At 47.3% G+C, this 19,870-nt stretch overlaps 1 protein-coding gene across 3 annotated transcripts in view; it reads right to left on the bottom strand.

Annotated features, from left to right (window-relative positions):
- B3GAT2 (beta-1,3-glucuronyltransferase 2) overlaps window positions 1-16,031 on the bottom strand; it is a 92,854-nt gene extending 76,823 nt beyond the window's left edge. Inside the window, exon 1 of one of the 3 annotated variants that reach the window (XM_070450212.1) lies at window positions 13,727-16,031. In XM_070450212.1, coding sequence (XP_070306313.1) covers window positions 13,727-15,392 — 1,666 coding nt within the window. In that variant the 5' untranslated portion in view covers window positions 15,393-16,031. The remainder of the gene's footprint in view (window positions 1-13,726) is intronic. The other 2 variants (XM_070450213.1, XM_020897083.2) reach the window with 2 other exon arrangements.
- Window positions 16,032-19,870: the final 3,839 nt, after the last annotated feature.

Raw genomic sequence — 19,870 nt, 5'->3', positions numbered from 1 at the left:
AAAAGAAAAAATAGATAAAGTGAACTCCATCAAAATTTAAAACTTTAGGGAATCACAGGACACTATCAATGAAATTTGAAAAAAAGCACCCTTCAAAAAGGGAGAACATATTTGCAAATCACATATCTGATATAGACTACTATCCAGAATGTATAAAGAACTTCTAAAACTCAACAAAAACAAACAAAACAAAACCAAACAAGCTAACTGAAAAATGACCAGAGTATACGAACAGACAGTTCTTCAGAAAAGGTCTACAAACAGTATAAACATGAGAAAAGATGGTCAGCATCACTAATTACTAGGGAGATGCAAACAAAAAACACAAAGAGATACCGCCTCACAACCCTTAGATGGTTATTATAAAAAATAAACAACAATAGCTGGAAAAACAGTCTTTTAAACACAGAAATACCACGTGATCCAGCAATTCCACTTGTGTATATGTACGCATCAAAGAACTGAAAGCAGACACTCAAGCATACAATTGCATCCTAACGTTCAAAGAAGCACTCACAACAGCCAAAAGGTGGAAACAGCCCAGGATCCACTGGTGGTGGAGTGGATAAAGAAAATGCTGTCTATACATATAATGGAAGAGTTTTCAATGGTAAAGAAGAATGGAATTTTGATTCAATGTAGATCAACTTTGGAGATATTAAGTGAAGGAAGTGAGATAGAAAAGAACAAAGAGTGTATGATTCTACCTTATACTAGGCATCTGAAATAGTGTAACTCATAGAGACAGAAAGTAGGCTATAGGTTACGAGAGACTGGAGGAGGGAACATGGGAAGCCACTGTTTAAAGGGGACAGAGTTTCAGCTTGGATGAAGACAAACTTCTGGAGATGGAGAGGGAGATGGTTGCACAGCAGAGTGGATACACTTAAATGCCCCTAAACTGCACACTTAAAAATGGTTAAAGTGGTAAATTTCATGGAATATATATTTTACCAGAATACAATAAGAATACTCAATTTTTGTTTCTCCCCTACAGCCCTTCACAAAGAGGGAAGAAAGATCTAACAAGAAGCAGAGAAGAGGCATTTATTTTTAAATCTCACTGGCATTACAAGAGCAACCAAGTGAATGCCTGTATTTTAACCCACAAGACAACTGGTTTCCAGAGGAAACTCTGGACTGCCGTAAAACGCCAAATCATCACCTGCAGAAACCACAAAGATTGTCAATCTGACTTCATCTTAATTTTGTGGGTTTTTAAAAAATTAATTTTCGTTGGAGTATAGTTGATTTACATGTTGTGCTAGTTACTGCTGTCCAACAAAGGGAATCTGTTACACACACATCCACTCTTTTAGATTCTCTTCCCATGTAGGCATCACTGAGCACTGGATAGAGTTCCCTGTGCTATACAGTAGGTTCTCATTAGGTTTTTGTTTTAAAATCCTTTTTTAAAAACCCCTCAATAGAGGGGAAAAGGCAAGGCGGAAACAGGTTGAAAAAATCTCAAACCCCGTCTTTTCAATATGTACAGCAGGGGTCACGGGCATGAAGCCAAGGGTCAGGGGATGAGGCCCAGCCCCAGCTCTGAGCACGGGGTCAGGGTGGGGGGTGTGCCTGAGCATCTCAGCAAGGCAAGGCTTTAGCTCCCCGCAGAGAGGCGTACCAAGGACGCCTGGAGCACTTTCACCAGTGAGAACAGATGCAAAGGAAGAACTTTGCAAAGTTACAAAAATATCCCCAAACTGTCGCCCGACCTTTAAAAACGACTCTGGCATTTTAGTCTTGCAATGCCGAGTTTATCTAGATGATCGCGTGTCCACACGTGGACCCTGGAGGCTGACCGCTGGGGCCACGTAGCGGGGGCAGCGAGGGGCCCAGTCTTGTCTTCTGCCGGCTCTCCCCGCTCCTGGGGCCAGACCCCTTGGAGAGCAGGGGTCCAGCCGGGCAGGGAAGCTGCCCTTCTGACCCACGGGCATCTCCCTCACTGAATCCCGGACACGTCACCCCCTGGCCAGCCATACAGCTGATCCTCGTTCGTAAAAAGGGCATTGTGGCCTAACTTCAGACACATGATAAGAAGGAACCATCTCAACACCGGGAGGGGGCGCCTGGCCCACAGCAAAGGATGAACACCCCTGCGAGGTGAAGGACGGAGGGCTTGGGCTCCGCTGGCCCTGGAGCCCACAGTTTCCGGTTCCTAACTTCATGCTCCTCTCACCAAAGCAACCGTTTTCAGACTGGGGCTGCCTGGGCCCTGGATGTCTATGAAGACTCTCATGGACCATGTGAGCGCAGACAGCTTTAAGGGGACACATCCCAGCCGCTGGGCAACTCGCCGTATGCCCCACCGGAGCTGACCTCTTGGACCGAGTGGTCAGTCCTGCTTTCACCTTCCTTTGTCCCAACTGCCCTGCGCCAGTTTCAGTTGCTTCAGTTGTGTCCAACTCTTTGAGACCCTGTAGACTGTAGCTGCCACGCTCCTCTGTCCACGGAATTCTCCAGGCGAGAACATTGGAGTGGGCTGCTAAGCCCTCCTCCAGGGGATCTTCCCGACCCAGGGATCAAACTTGTTTCTCTTCCATCTCCTGCATTGGCAGGCAGGTTCTTTCCCACCAGTGCTACCTGGGAAGTCCCATATCCATCCCGGATCATATTAAATATATTGTCTCACTGTGATCAAACCTCCAAGAGCAATCACAGATAATCAGAAATACTGCTGTCTTTATTAAGGAAGTTCCTCTCTCTAATGAATGGGTAACCTCATCCTTTTAGAAGACAGAACATTTCTAATTAGCTTTTTCAACAAAATTAAAGAACTAATGTTATCAATAGATTATTAAAATCATCTCTGCTAAGAGATCAACATAGTGTCTTTGGCTTAGAGCTTGAGGGTTCAAAAAATTGAAGAACACTGCTGGAAGAAAATGCTTTCCATCGTGGTTATTTTATGGAAACAAGGGTGATGTAAAGGGAACCAAACTTATGCTAAATCCCATCTCTTTCCAGCAATAAGTAATACTCTCAATGACGCAGAGTATGCATCATTAGCAACAGAATGCTTCACCTATGTCATTAAGAAATCAAGTTCCAAGATATGTAGCTTTTATACTTAATAGTTAATTATCCAACTTTGTAACATTTATATTGTTTTGGTAACTTGATTACTGCTACTAAATATACTGTTGAAAGTGAAAGTGTTAGTCGCCAGTTGTGTCCGACTCTTTGTGACCCCATGGACTGTAGCCCACCAGGCTCCTCTGTCCATGGAATTCTCCAGTCAAGACTACTGGAGTGGGTAGCCAGTCCCTTCTCCAGGGTATCTTCCCAACCCAGGGATCGAACCCGGGTCTCCCACATCACAGGCAGATTCTTTCCTGCCTGAACCATCAGGGACGTATACAGTTAATTCAATCATAAACGTGTTTTTTAATTGAAGTATAGTTGATTTGCAATATTATACTATTTTCAGGTGTACAACATAGTAATTCAATATGGAAATTGACTCAATATGGAAATCATATGCTTTGCAACTATTTTACATGATTTTTAAAATGTAGTCATCAGTTTGAAAATATCCTAGAAGGCATGCAATTTTATCAAATTCTTTTAGGAGTTAGATGAACAGAAAATGCCAAGGACCCCTGGGGGTGGCCACACGTCTGACCAGAGACTGGCCGGGATGGTACAGGGTCTGTAGAGAAAGAACAGGGAGAGGAAAGAACTCTGTGCATCCACACAGCCCAGGGACCTGCGGCTGGAAGGACACACGGACACACACGCCTGCTTTCTCTCCCAACTGCTACATCTTCCTCAAGATGGCAGGGAATGAGCTTTAAGATGTTTTTATTTACGAAAATGTAAGCAGTATTTTAAAAACAAGAAGGCGGTTCAGGGTGGACCTCCCAGTTGGTGCCAGGCAGCAGACACGCCTGTGATCCAGTCTAGACTGGAGGGGCCGGGCAAGGGAGAGTCTGTCAGACTGGAGCCTCCCTGCCGCCTCAGCCAACTGGTGCAGGAGAGACCCATACGCCTAAACTTCCCATCCAGCAAGTGACCTTAAAAATCAAGCGATTGCTTCTAATCATGTGCTTTAAAAAAACAGAAAACCTTAACTCTAAATGATACACGCACCCCAGTGTTCACAATAGCACTGTTTACAACAGCTAAGACATGGAAACAACTGGATGTCCATTAACAGAGGAATGGGTAGAGAAGTTATGGCCCAGATATGCAATGGAATATTACTCAGCCACAGAAAGGATCAAAATGGTGCCATCTGCAGAGACGTGGACAGACCTAGAGACTGTCACACAGAGTGAAGTAAACCGGAAAGAGAAGAGCAGGTATCATCTGTTAATTCATATATGTGGAATCTAGGAAGGTGGTTCAAAGAACCCATGTGCAAAGCAGAGATTGAGACACAGACATAGAGAACAAACACACGGACAATAAAGGGGGGAGTGGGATGAGTTGGGAGATTGGGATTGGCATATGTTCATACTGTTTATAAAACATAACTCACGAGGACCTGCTCAACGCTCTGTGGGGAGCTAAATGGGAAGGAAATCAGTAAAAGGGGCGATATTTGCAAATGTATAACTGACTTCCTTTGTTGTAAGCAGAAACTAACACAACACGGTAAGGCAGCTATATCCCAGTAAAAACTTAAAAAAAAAAACAGATTCACTTCATTCCTATTAAGCTGCCTTCTCCTACGTAACAGACTATCTCCCTGCTTCATTCACTGATGCCAGAAAGAATCCATTATGTGATGCATCTCAGGTCCACGCCAGGGGCAAGGGCTTTACTGACAATCACAACCAAGAGCTGCAGGGAAGTGCATATATGTCCTCCTCTGAGACCCAGGCACCCAAACTGCAAGCTTCCACCCCGTCCCAAACCAGCTCCACACCCACAAAGAACACGGTGCTACCTCCTTCCAGCCTAAAACCTCCTTAAGATGCTTTTTACTCTCTCACATGTTGCTTCCTCCAGGACTCCTTATAGACAAGCCCTGTTAAACTCGTGTCTTTCTCATCATTGTCCTAACCCAGTGGTGTAATTCAAATCCCCCATCCAGCAGTTCCTCCTGGCACAGACTAATTTGGGAAAGTCCTCTACCTCTGCCCCATCCTCCTCTCCAGACTGAAACAGTCTAGGTTTCAGGAGCAGAGGACTCAGAGGCATCTCCCCAGGGGAGACAGCGTGGCTCTCTGGGGGCCCATCGCCTGGGCAGTCTCCTGTAGAGAAGCAGGAAAGAACATTTATAGCCCTCCTCCGTTCAGTACTTCTCGGAGCCATCGGAGGAGGCAGGCAACCCTCTCGCATGTCCCATGACCAGCAGGCGATGAGCCTGGACAGGAACCTGGGGCTGTTTAAGCCCCAAGCTCCCACCTGAGCCCCCCACCAGCCTCCCGCCTCTCAAACATCCTGTGGGCTCGCAGTCACCCCACACCCTCTCCTTGTCTCAAGCATCCACAGGGATGCCTGGCTACAGACTAAGTCTTATGGGTCTCCCTCCCCATCTCTCCTTCTTAGCACTGAAAGCTCTCAGAGTCAGAGCAGGAGCCAATTTTTCTTCCAGCTACTACTTAAAGGGCTCAGTATAACCCTAGTCACATGAACAAACTTCAAGGCAGTGATCCAACAATCTCTGTTTCTAGAAACAGCTTCCTTTGGGAAGGATTCCCTTAGCGCCAACATTTCCTGCAATCCACTCCTTCATTCAGTAGGTATTGAATGAACACTTACAATATGCTGGACACTAGAGACACAGCAGTGAACAGAAGAAAATGCCTACCTTGACAGAGTTTAAATTCTAGTAGCAGAGCAGTGAACTTCAATACTGATGTTAGCTGCTAAGACGAATCATGACCGTCTACATTAATGAGTCCTTGGTACAATCGGATATGCATTATATATCTACAGTTTTTCTATTGATCTAGTGTCTACCTTATCCAAGTTCTTCTTAAAAAATTAGAGATTAAAGATTTGCCTGCAGGGGGATCTAAAAAGCATACGTGAAAAAGTAAAGGCATGCCCCTCACACTGCTGTGTAACACTTTCCAAATTCACAGACTGGTTCAAATGCGGCTCCCTCTACCCACTCTCCCCACTCCCTCCCCCTCCGCCAGACCCCCTCCATCCTTTAGATGCCAGCTCAAATGTCACTTCTTCCACAACCACAACTACAACTCATGACTCCATCAGGGGCTTCTGCTCTACACGCCCAGGCACCTGCATTTTTCTCAGCAGGCTCTGATCTTAGCATACAGATTAGGTCCAGAGGCTTAAATGAAGAGGGCAGGGATACTCTGTGGTCACAGGAGGACTCCATCCTGGTGTAATTAACACAGAGTCTGGCACATACGAGGTGTGCAACTAACACTTGTTAAGTAGGGGAGAAGGATACTGATTTGTTCCTTTCAAACATCTTCTAAACATGGTCGTGTTTAAGCTGAAGTGGGCACTAGGAATCTGGTGGAGTGATACACTACTGAGGATAACTTAGATCAGGGAGATTTCAGTGGAGAATGTTCAGCCTTCAGCACGCGCAGCTTTCACTAGACAGATGAAGATGCAATTGACAATGCAGACTGCAGTAAGGACAGTCTTAGATGCTGCATGTAACTTGTTGCTGTTTGTTGTTCAGAACCAAGTTGGGTCCCATTCTTTTGCAACCCCATGGACTGTAGCCCACCAGGCTCCTCTTTCCATGGGATTCTCCAGGCAAGAATACTGGAATGGGTTGCCATTTCCTTCTCCAGGGGATCTTTCCAACTCAGGGATTGAACCCACATCTCATGCATTAGCAGGCAGATTCTTTACCACTGAGCCACCAGATACTGTTTAAAGTTCTCTGTCCACAGATAGAGGAGATAGAGAGAGGTGGAAAAAATGACTGAGTTTTCAGTTATTTTGGGAAAAGACCATATAACCCGAATTGGGGTAAGGCGCATGTTCACCTTCCCTTAGCTCAGCCATCCTTAAGATTTTCCTAGCATGCAGAAACTCATGATTTACTAATTTTGCATTTAATACAGAGAAATTTCTAGTACCAAAAGAACCAAACAGAACAATCAAGAAACCTCCCACCCACAAGGGAGGAGGCAGGCAAGCTGGGTGGTGTGGCCAGCAATACCAGACCAACGGATCCGACAAGCTTGTGTTCTGGGGACAGCTGCCCCAGCACCCCTCCGCCTGCCACCCATGTCAGCGGCAGCTCAGATTCGCTGAAGTGCCCAGCCCCTCTCCTCCACCCCGATGGTAAGCCACCCAGCCCACCGGAAACAATCCAGTGTCACCCCCATTTCCATTACATCCTGAAATGTATTCTTCTCTTCACTCTGTCCACTCTGACCTACTCAGCAGATTACCATTGCTGATGTATGTACATTGATTGAGGAAAAAAGTTAATGCTGTATTTTCTTGCAGAAATTAATTATTTTTAAAATTTTTATTATTATTTTATTTTTGGTTGTGCCCCAGAGCTTGTGGGATCTTAGTTCCCTGACCAGGAATCAAACCCATGCCCCCTGCATTAGAAGCACAGAGTCTTACCCACTGGACCACCAGGGAAGTTTCCCAGAAGTTAATTCTTACTTGTTCCCAGGAATATACAGTTCAAAACCATAAAAGACTTCAGGTTATTATGCTTATTTAGCAGTTTTCAGCTGACTTGAAAATAGAGTCTAAAAGTCAAATGGTCCCTTAGTGAGATAGTGAGGAGATGAAGTTTTCATAAAACCAAGTTACGCCAGGAAGAAAAAGGCAAGAGAGAAAATCAGGAGTTGATACAGCCAAGAAGATAGACCTATATGTATAACTGAAGCACTCTGCTGTATGCCAGAAAGGAACACGACATTGCAAATCAACTATGCCTCAATAAAGAATAAATTTAATAAAAGGAAGGCAGATCTTCCCAAGTTCAAGTATCGCAGCAGCTAGACTAGTATGAGCGGACTTCTGCCGGTCAGAGGCTTTCCTCATAGCAGTGGATGACACGCGCCCATCTGACGGTGCAGGTTAGTGAGATGGGCCACACCGGACCCTCTGGGTACCCTGGGCTCCAGACCCGGGGTACCACTCAGGAGATCCTGTCTCAGACAGCTGCTTGACCCTTCCAGGGACTTCCTGCTATGGCAGGTCACCTATAAAATGGAGACACTGATTACACTGATTAGGGTTATGACCAAGTTAGATTCAGGTTGCATTTTTAAAGATCCCTGTAATCATCAAAGAACTGTGTTCACACCTAAATATCAGCATTATAATGGGGGCAACTGGGGGCCATACTAGAACCTACCCAGCAGCTGTCATGATGATCAAATGAGTGAATCACGTAACACCCTAAATGTGGACCCTGGGCCATAGTAAGTGCTCATTTTGCTTGTAACCATGATAAGGAGTACTTTACATGTTTATTTCCAAGTTGTACACAAAAATTACCTGGTAGGAACAATGGAGTATTTTAGTGTATTTTTATGAACTGGAAATCGATTGTAAACTTACCTACTTGCCAGCCTACCTACCTACCCATGGATTGGTATGACAATTTTGTGTTTCAGGGGGGAAACTTGAGAATGATATAAAACCTAAACTGCATGCTTTGACAGCACTACAAATCAAATATAAATAATGTTATCTTAATTTATGCAGACCAAGCAGATAGTTCATCAGAGTCCAGAAGGTCTGAGTAAACATATCTGAAAATTACTAAATTCTGTCCTGAAAAAACCCACTATTAGAGTAGCACCTGGAATAGTTAATAAATAAGGCTGTTGACTCTGGTTCTCCTATTCTGCTTTTGCAGCATGCCTTCAAAGCAATTACTATTCCATTACTGTTCACACAAAAGAAAATTTACTAGCCTGCAATTTAGAGGTAAGTGGGGTAGACAGAAGAAAATGGAGTCACCCACCAGGATCCAAGAAGCTGCAGACAACAGTCTAAATGCTTAAAAGACACACATTCATCGCCACTCACAATAATCCAGACTTGTCTTCATGTCTATTCATGAGAAAGAATAATCAGTGGAAAGCAGGTTGGAGGAAGAAGAATGACGGAAGAAAGACAACAGGGAGAGGCAGAAGGGAGAAGGCCTTTGAAACCCGAGGGGTTATTTCTGATCCAATATCAAGATCCAGATGAAAACTGCTGGCGTCCAAGGAAAACCTTGTCAAAAATGAGCCTCAGCTCAAGTACCATACATCCAGGGAAAGTAAAGAAAATGTACAGATTTAACACTGATAGACTAGGAAAGCTGTCCATCCTTCTAGACATCCATTTCGCAAAATTCTCACATGTGATCAGACTCACAGCGTGACTGTTAACATGCTCTTAGGAGGGAAGAAATAACGCGTGAGGGGCGCGTTCCGGGTAAAATCATCTCTGGATGGTGCTCTCTAAAAGCATCTTTGAGGTTTCTTCACTTCGAGAAGGTAATCACTCTACACTAAGTAACTGTGTCAAGGGGAAATGGAAAGGGAGCTCTCCTGTCTCCTTCCAGGAAATACATTCAGACTCTATTATTTAGGGGGGAAAGTGCCAAACACTGTGAATCTCAATATCCTTTGGATTATGGCTCCAATGAGCTGCACGTAAAGGGTGGAACATGTAACTAAATTATCAGAAAAGAGCAGGAACTCGCCCCTCCCCCCCCATCCCCTGCCCAGCACACAAACAGCTTAACTGCACCCAACATGACATCCAAAGGGCCTGTCTAGTTCACTACTTGCCAGAAATGTCTTCCAAATGCAATCTCATTAACTGAGACCTTTCCTGAGCCTGTAACCGGTTTCAAAGTCAGTTTGTCTTCCAGCCTCACCTCGTTAGACTGAAAGTTAAATTTTTAAAAGTTCTTCCCTTGCTTGGAAAGTGATATTTTTTTAACCTTTCGGTTCAACTGGTTTCCCCAAGGTGAAAGCAACTTCACCTGAAAAGTGGCCTCTTTATTTTTTAATTTAATTGCAAATACTTAATTTATTTTTTTTCCCCTTTGGTACTATTTTTTTTTTTCATTTATTTTTATTAGTTGGAGGCTAATTACTTTACAATGTTGTACTGGGTTTTGTCATACACTGACATGAATCAGCTATGGATTTACATGTATTCCCCATCCCGATCCCCCCTCCCACCTCCCTCTCCTTAGCCAGGACATGGAAGCAACCTAGATGCCTATCAGCAGACGAATGGATAGGGAAGCTGTGGTACATATACACCATGGAAAAGTGGCCTCTTTAAACTCAAGAAATCCTGGCAGGTTTCCTAGCAGAGGACAGAAATCTGATCAATAGTGTTATTGAAAAAATGTGACCAGCTACAGTCCCACTTGTCTGTGGCTGTTGCTTCTGTGAAAGCCGGGTAAATCCTTTGCAAATAAGCTTTTCCGGAGAGTTAGATGGATGGGGTGTGCAGGCTGCAGGCAGCCAGGATTACCTGAGAGCCGCAGTGCAAACTTCTATCAGGGCCAGGAGAAGAGGCCCCTGGGAACCGGAGAACTCCAAGCACCTCCATCTCTGATGGACAGACAGCTCAGCTTTTGCAGCCACAATTCACACAGCTTTCCTTTGCAGATGGATTTGGCTGTTAAATGTAGGGTTGTTTGATGCAAATATTTCTTTCCTGGCCGCACAGCTCAGTTGAAAGGGGAGCCTGACAATTGGCTGGCTGGCTAGCTGGATGGGAGAAGAAAGCTCAGTTCCAGCTAAGCTACCATGGAGGATTAATTGCACCAGAGTGCCTGTTGTGCCTTAAATTTAATTTGGAAACCTTTCATCTTTTCCTTTCCTTCATTGGCAGCCAATGCTTAGAGAGCTAATTTGTACCTGGTTCATTTTCCTCCTTTTATCTTATCTACGTTAACATCAACCATGGAAATGAGAAGCACCATGAATAAAAGATGAAGCTTGCCTCGGGACATTCTTTCCTGAGGTACTGTGAATTACTTAAAAACTAATTTGTGTGTGTGCCATAGAAAGGGCTGAGATATACGCTGGGCCCTCCAGCATCCCTGATCCGCATCTTCCCTTCCCCCAAGGAGCTATAGTTTTTAGATGTTTCAACTGGTCCTACCTTTTCGCCAAGAGAGCAATGTCTAGACTGCAATCCACGTGGAATCATTAATCTAGAACTGGTGGAGGTAGGGCATCCCATTAATATACAAGACTAAGGATGCATAATTTCTCCTAATCTGACTTCTTAGAGAGTTCAATCTTGCTTGCCATGCAAAGAAAAAAATGTGCTGTAATAAAGAGAACTTAATGTCTCAACATACATGCCTGGTGAACAGAGAGATGCCTTTTTTGTTCAAAAACGCTATGTTGGGGGAGGGGTGGTGGGCCAGAAAGGGATTAGTACTAAAATTCCTGCTTGGGAGGAACCCCGAGAAGCTACAGAACTTAAATTCAAAGTGTATCATACATATTATGCTTTTAAAAAAATCCCTTCTGTTGTGTATTTTGTATACTTGGCACCTCTCCATAAATAAGAGACACACATGTTCATAAGTTTATTTTGAATATTTCATTACTTCTAACCATACAAAACATTAGTGTCTTAAAAGTTTAGCATCTTTTCCCCCTATATAGTTTCCTTTCGGCTGACTTTTTTTTGTCCCCATCCTCTCCTCTTTCTTTTATCTTCTCTCTTTCTTTTCCCCCATGGAGCAATGAAAAAACCTCTTGCTGCTTCATATCCACCACAAACAAGACTTCTTTCAGTTTGGGAAGCATCAAAGAAAGACTGTGTTCTGGGCCACTTCTCTGCCCCTCTGTGCCAATGCCTCCATTCCATCCAACACCTCACACCAGCAGGCTGGAAGCGGGGAAGAAACGGAAACTCACCGCCCTCCACAGCCCATTCCCCTAGAAGGTTAATTAATAAAAATGTGCACTGTTTTGCTTACCCAAGACTACACATTTTCACAAGCAGAGCAACCTCCAAGTTGTATAAAAGGAAAAAAAGACTTTGGGGGTTAAAATGATGGTGTTCTGAAATGTGCTTCAGAATGCAAACCATGTCTTTTGGGGGCAAGAATATGCAGACAGAATCACGATAAAACTCAACTTAAAAAAGAGCTGATATTTCGAATCTTGGTTATAATGAAGACCATACCCTATAATGACAAGCGAATTGATTTCTTCAGAAGAAATACAGGAAGAAAGCCCTCCATCGTGAAAGCATGGAGGAGAGGAGAGGAGAGCAATTACTGATCCTTTTATTCAAGAGAGGATGAACAGAAATGAAGGCAACAATTGCCCCTAAGAAATGGATTTTTAAAGCCACACAGGCAGAAAAATGAGGCTGGAGAGACACAGAATACCTCTATCCTGAGGTTATGAAAGCCAAATTGAGATATTAGGATGAAAGCATGGGACCTTTGTGATTTCTGTGAAGAGCGTGCTAAGTTGCTTCAGTCTTGTCCGACTCCGTGCGATCCTGTGGCCTGTAACCCGCCAGGTTCCTCTGCCCATGGGATGCTCCAAGCAAAAAGACTGGAGTGGCTTGCCATGCCCTCCTCCAGGGGATCTTCCTGACCCAGAGATCAAATCTGCCTCTTATGCCTCCAGCATTGGCAGGCGGGTTCTTTATCACTAGTGCCACCAGGGGATGTCTAGACATACAGATCACCCAGTTTACTTAGGGGAAGGAGAGGGATGATGGAGTCTGAGTCAGGATGCTGAAGATTTGGGGAAGAGGAAGGCATGTCAAAAATTCCAAGATATTTTGGGGAAGTCCCAAGGCATGTCAAAAAGTCCAAGACCTTTGCCGGCTATATGAGTGCAGGAGGAACAAAAAAACTGTCAAAAGGGGGCAACCCAGCCTCCTGAGCAGACCGCGCACGCATGCGCACGCATTCAGGCTGCAAAGCCCCAGCCTCAGGGACGAATACCTGTTCCAACCCGGTGCCTGCTGGCTTTGTGCGGCTGTGGGCTCCAAGGGACACTGTGCCGTCCCAGGATCCGCGGGCCAGGCTGCGCTGGGGACCTCACGGCGAGGACCAAGCAGCAACGGCCGGTGCAAAAGTGGCCAAAGAGGGGCCTCGAGAAGGGTCAGGAGAAGGAACCGGCAGTCCCGCTGATAACCTCGGGCTGTGAAAAAACGGAACCAGACGGCAGGACAGGGCAGTCCGAACTCAGTTGCCAGAGGGTTTCCTCGGAAAGGGGGTCATCTTTAGAGTCATGGAGGGCCTTTGTGGGCTACAGGGAGAGATGGTGGGGAAGAACTCCCTAAAAGTCAGTGTTTACACTAGTAACCATTTCCAGCCGAGCAAACAGGGAAATGGGTGTCTGGCTGATTCTTAGTCACCACCTTCAGCGTCCTCCTGATACGGCTCTAGACTCACACTCACACCTATGTGCACTTAAAAGGCCGTTTAGAGACCACCTAGCCCGCCCCCAGGGCGCAGAATCCCTCCTTGCAGCCTCACGGGGCTCCATCCTCAGGCCCTCCAGAGCCCAGGTCCTAGAGATCCTCCAGGAGCCTCACAGCCGCACCATCGCTTCAGCCCAATCGCGGGGCCAGTGAGTGAATGAGTGAGTGAGTGTGTGTGTGTGTTGTGTGTGTTGGGAGTCGGGGGAAGCAAAGCCCCCGCCAGACTCTCTCCAGGAGTCCCGGAGGTCCTCCCACCCGCCTCCAGCCCCAGGGGGTCAGCGCGAGCCGCGGCGCTGCGCCCGGAGTCCCGAGTGGGCGCGCGGGGAAGGGCAGCCGTGGCAGGACCAGCCCGAGGGGTGTCCTCCCGCCCGCCCGGGCCTGCCGCTACCTCCTGGAAGAGCTCCAGACTGTAGGTGTTGTCGTCGTCGGCGAAGAAGAGCACGCCGGGCTGCGCGCGCTGGTGCCCGTGCCTCTGGCGCAGCCAGGCCAGGCCGGCGTTGCGCTGCTCCGTAGCGCGCGGCAGCCCGGGTCGCTTGTAGCGCCGGGGCGTGGGGACATGCAGGTGAGTGCTGGGCAGCCCCGCGCGCGCCAGGAAGCGGCTCACCAGCTCGCTGCGCGCCGCCGCGTCCTCCACCAGGATCCAGTGCAGCTGCGCCACCTGGCGGAACGTGTTGGCCAGGCGGGTCAGCTCGGCCTTCTGCACCGGGCGGCTGTAGGTGGGAGTGATGGCATAGATGGTGGGCAGCGGCGGCTCGGGCGGCGGCGGCGGCGGCCGCGGCCACGATTCGTTGCGTGGCTCCCTGCCGCGCCCCGGGCCGCCCCGGCGGAACGGGAGCCGGGAGCCCCCGCGGCCCCCGGAGTAGGGCGCGAAATAGGGGCGCGGGGTGAGCGGGGGCGCGGGCCTGCGCGTGTCCACGTCGAGCATGATGATGACGATCAGGATCCAGGGCAGGAGGATGAAGAAGCGGCTGAACAGCACAGACTTCATGGTGCGCTCTCCCCCGACCTCTCCGACGCCCCAAGCGGGGCTGAGTGGGGGGACCCCAGCGTGCAGTTTGGACGGCGCTGGCGTCCGCGCTCAGGAAGCCGCGGCCCGCGCGCACTCCATGGGGCGGCGGGGCGCTGCGGGGGCGCGGAGCCGGGCGTGCGGGGTCCGCGCAGGTGGCGGGGAGCTCCGGTTTACAGGGCGTGCAGGCAGGCGGGTAGTCGGCGGGAAGCGGGACTCGGTCCAGCCGCGCGCGCCGCCGGCCCCGGAGTTGTGCTGGGCGCCGGGAAGGTGGTGATCCAACCGCGCTCTTTCCGAAGCGTGGGAGCTGAGAGCGGTCCCGCGGCGCCGCAAGCAAAGGGACTCCAGCCGTGGGTCCCTGGTGCGCTCTCGGGGTGGGGAGACAGGCGTGGGGGACAGGCGACGAGTGCTCTCCTTCGTTACATCCCAGCCGGGGCGGCGAGAACCGGAGGCGAAGCTTGGGATGTCGTGCGCCCAGCTCGGTTCGCGCGCCGCCGCGGAAGCCTGTGCCCGGGTCTCTTCGCTCTGCGCTGCTCTCGGTACAACCTCTCCCGGCTCCGACAGCAAGATCCCAAAGCCTGGAAAGAAAGAAGAAGCGAGGGGCGGGGGCGCTGCAGACTCCAGCGTCCCCCCCAGTCCTCCTGTGGAGAGACAGCAGCGCTGCTACTGGCGGCGTGGGGCTGCGCGGGGAGGCGGGAAGGCGGCCGGGCGAGCCGACTCCGGAGGCGGCTGCCGCACCGCCGAGGGGGAGCGGGAGGAGGGTCCCTGTCGGGCGCCGCGGCCTCGGGGAGGGGCTGGATGCTCGCTCGCTCGCTCCCCCGACCTCCGCGCTCTTAGCTTTCGGAAATGCTGCAAGGTCTTTGGAGACCAGCCAGGAAAACACAGGCACGTGCCGAAAACGCGGGAGACCTCGGGTGGGGAGTGAGAGGAGAGGGGCGGCGGGAGAGGGCGTAGGGTACCTTCTCTGGCTCCCGGCGCAGGGTTTGTGTGCTGGGGGTGGACCGCACCGCGCAGACAAGAAGCGCTTTCCCCGAAAGGCAGAGATCATGGACACCCCCCAAGAAACGGGAGAGGTGCCCTTGTGGGGGGTTGACTGGTGAGATGGACCGGAAGAAAAGATCCATCCGAACCTTTGCTGCCTGGCTGCAGTGAGATCATTGCGGGAAAATTCCTAAAACTCCAGCTGAGTTAGCAGGTTTAACTTATTTTCCTTCTGTACTCTGGGTCACAGTTCCTCACAGTCGGCTGCCCCCGGAATGATTTCGTTTGACCCTCTCAGCGATCCTTTCGATGAGGTCTGGGAAGTAGAATCACCTTCATTTTCTGGATGAGGAAGCTGGGACTCAGAGTGGGCCATGATCTCGCCGAGGTCAGTGGCGATGGCCCAGCGGAAACGAGACGTGGGTGCCCGGAGTCTAGCCGGTGGCTGCGGCCTGCAAAAGCCACTCCCGACGCAGGCCACTGGGCGGGCGGCCCTCCCGGCGGCAAACATGGTGCATTCGGAACCAAACGGAGCGCTGGCACGGCGACATGTGGAACCGTGACAGTGTCTGGAAGACGCGAGCAAGACGCAGGCGCTTGGTTTGGATGTTTGCTATCGAGCGGGCCGGCTGGTTGAGCCTCTGGCTGCCTGCGATGGGACAGATGAAAGCGGGATCGCGCTCCCTGGGCACGTGCAGGGGAGGTGCTCGCGGAGCGGCGGCAAAGACTTTCCCCAGCCTGTGATAAATAATTTCTAAGCCCATCTTCCCTCGCTGTCTGTCTTCCTCAGTCGTCTTCATAAATAAACCCCGGCTATCGCGCTCTGAGCGTGCGCACGGGGAATGAATGCTCTGGGACGGATGCTCGCGTGTCCAGCGGCTCTGAGGCTCCTGGTTTCTCAGCCCCGTCCTGGCTGCTCCCGCCTGTCATCCGGTCTTGGTGGGTCCTGAATTTCCCTAATTTACAGCCCACAGTCTGAACCCCGAGAGTGAAATGTATAATAATAACCCCACACGCCGCCCTCACTAGGGATCCCCTCTTCCACCTTCCAGTATCAGCTACTAGCTCATACTTTAAACCGCACTTTAGATCAGTGCCCCCAAACATAAGAAACAATGAATCCATCAGACTCCTTCCCATGGTCGCCGATAGCTTAGCGGGCCTCTGAAAATAACACAACCTCGAGAAAAGTCAGGCCCCGGGGCGTGCGCCTGGGGACGTCAGGGTCAGCATTTTGGGGGAGGCACGGGAGGAGGCTGGGGAGGGAATTCGGTGGAGGCGTTTCTCAAAGTAGCACACACACCTGCCCACCCTGCGAAGATGACTGATGTCTCTTTCATCCTGTTGGAATTTCCACATGTAGTTGAAGAAAAATGCCCCTTGTGTTACCTGAGTAAAACTGAAGTGGTCACAGAATTGAACTTAAAAGCCTCACTAACCTTCGTGAGTAGGGACCTTGGTTATTCCCTCTGAACCTTGAAACCTATTTCCTGACTGCTTCTTTTCCAGAACCAGGACTGCTCAGAGAGGAAACACTTGCAAAATCATCAACTTCTGGAATTTATTTTGAGATTTTGACTGGGGCCCAGGATTCACAGATGTCATACAACACAACCCTTAACCAGCACGCCCACATCCAGGAGGTCTGTGCATCTTTTCTGTTCTCCTTAATCAGCATTTGCCCCCAGGCGTACATCACCCACTCATCTGCTGGGAACAGGAGGGTTCTTGGAGTAGACCCGGGTTTTATCCCCAGCTGGGTTGGTTGGGCAACTTTAGAAAGTCAATGAGCTTTTCAGAGTCTGTGTCCTCATCTGGAAAAAAATGGACGTAATAGAACACACTCCATCAAAATCTTGTAAGGATTAAATAGGATATGTTAGGTAAAGTATTTTGCAGAGCAGCTGACAACATATAAGTAGTCAGTAAATGGTATTTAAATACAGGTTAACACTTCCTCAGTGAACATCTTACACCAGGGGATCTGCGTGATCATCATAACAATGCCTCAAAATAGGGCCCCACCTGAGGAGATACTAGTGTGTGTGGTAGAGCCTTCTCCAACTGGGGTAGAGAAGGGGAGAAAGAGGAAGTCAACTCCCAGTACACGGTGCCCCTGTCCAAGTGACATTTACTTCAAGTCACTGAATATGCCATTCAGTGACTCAAAAATGTGGACCTGCATCTTTCATGATCAAATGTTGGCAAAGATACAATGATATAAAAATTAAGAATGTCCATTGAAGCCAAAAACCAGGATAAAATACTACTAAGTGCAAAAATGTATTATGTTTTAAAAATATTGAGAGAATTTATCAGGGCACCAGAATGGAAACAGCTTCTTTAAATGGAAACGTGAGCAAAATATTTTTCTGAAGCATAATCACTGATAGCTGTAGTATGTTCCCATAATGTTTATGATGCTCTTACATAAAACAGTTTAAACGTGCTCTGTGGCTACTAATGAAGGTTGGTAAAGTCACTAGAGTAATGAAAATAATTACCTAACTCCAGAGCTTCTGTACAACCTCTTAGTGTTTATTTTCATCTAATCTCTCTAATTATTTGTGTAACAAAGTGAGCATTGCTTCATCTGTACTAATGAAGCCTTGGATTGTTGGCATCAGCTACTGTGTTTCAGCATTCAGCTGTTGTTCTCAAATAAACAAACAAAGGGTAAAAAAAACCCCTCATCTGGGGAGTTAACAAAAAACATATTGCAGAATCACTAAACGTTTACATTTTGCTTTGATGAGTAAAATGCAACTGTTACTTTGGCAGCAGAAAGACTGCAACCCGATTAGAGCTCTGTATGGAGCTGATCCCATTTGACTTTTGAGCCTGCGGTACTGCTACTGTGAAAAATCAACTTCCACAAGAGCATTTGGGTACATCCTTGATATTCTTAAGTGGGAAGGAGATCAAGAAAAAAAATCTATACACAGTTAAATATTTGTCAATATCTGTATGATAATATAGGTATGCAAAGCAGATTCTAAAAAGAATCAACTAACTCATGTGGGAGGAATAATGTAATGGGAATGTATTGATAATCAATATCCACCTCATGTGAACATAAATATTTTCTGTTACGATATCAGATACAATTATGTGGAAGAACAATGTCAAAATAAATAATTTGGATAGTCCTAAATTCCAGGGATACATGGCAATTTCATTGATAACTGTCAGAAAAATGACATCCAAACCACAAATTAAATGGCTCATTTGTTTTATTTTCATGCATCTGGATCCTTTCCAACCATCAGTTTTGTCCTAGAATTGTTCTAAATTTTAATGTTTCCTTAAAATTTTAGATATTTGCAGCCATTATATACAAAATGTGACATTAGAGGAGCTTGACAGTAAAACTCTATTCTTATAGAATGAGTTGGGATCAAGTTTATTCAGTAAAAGTAGTTTTCTTGAAAATTAGAAATTGGTGATTGAGCCTAACAATTTTATAGAAAACTAATTTCATTTAGTTTGAATAATAACGGAAGATAAAACATGCCAGTGTTCCTCCTTTTCTCTTTATTAATGAATTAGGATGCACACAAAAAGTAAACCAATAAAGCTTGCATAAAGGTTTATTATCATCCTTTATATCTTTCCCCCTCACTATCTTAAATATTAGCATTTACATTAAAATAGTAACTTGTTAGAAAAAGGATTTTACTGTAAAACTACATAATCTACCTTTCATGGTTTTCATGAGAATCAAAGGAAATAATGTTGATGAAAGTATTTTAAACACTGTAAAGTTGCTTATACATGTAAAATGGGAGAGAGACGTGAAACAAGATTGGCCATGAGCTGATGCTGAAACTGGGATATTACACATGGGAGCTACTAATATTATTGGACCTACTTATGCATGTTCCAAATTTTCCATAATTAAAGGTTAAACTACATTAGTGATTGTATACTACCATTTGTTTACCAAGATGGGACTGTTGGACTAGAAGCTGGGTGGGTAGATTATTCCATATCACATGAAGCAGTCTCTTAGTCCTGAGATTGGTCAGTCAGTCAAACAGTTATGTCCTATTTCAGGAGGCAATGGTGTGGGTGGAAGTTGTGGGGTGGGGACATCTAAATTAGGCCTTTACATGATGTGGGTAACAGTCATTTAATAATGGGCATTTCTATGGAAACAGAGACAGACAAAGGTTAATGATTAGAATAAACTCAATGTTTGAGTCCAGAGGGCAGTCAGTTGGGAACTTTTTAGATGTTAGGCTTGAAGCATCTTTATTTTACTTTTTAAAAAAAGATGTATTTAAGTATTTAGGCTCTGGTGGGTCTTCATTGATGAGCACGGGCTCTCTAGTTGCAAAGAGCAGGGGCTACTCTTGGTTGCGGCCTGCAGGCTTTTCACTGTGGCGGTTTCTCTTGTTGGGGAGCAAAGGCCCTAGGCTCATAGGCGTCCCTAGTGGCGGCTTCCAGGCTCTCAAGCACAGGCTCAGTAGCTATTGTTCATGTGCTTAGCTGTTCTGTGAGGTGTGGGGTCAGAGGTTGAACTGGCCTCCTTTGCATTGCAAG

The sequence above is a fragment of the Odocoileus virginianus genome, chromosome 19 (genome assembly GCF_023699985.2).
Source record: "Odocoileus virginianus isolate 20LAN1187 ecotype Illinois chromosome 19, Ovbor_1.2, whole genome shotgun sequence".
NCBI classification, from domain to species: Eukaryota; Metazoa; Chordata; class Mammalia; order Artiodactyla; family Cervidae; genus Odocoileus; species Odocoileus virginianus.
Note: the sequence above shows the minus strand (reverse complement) of the source record. Positions and strands in the feature narration are given on the sequence as shown.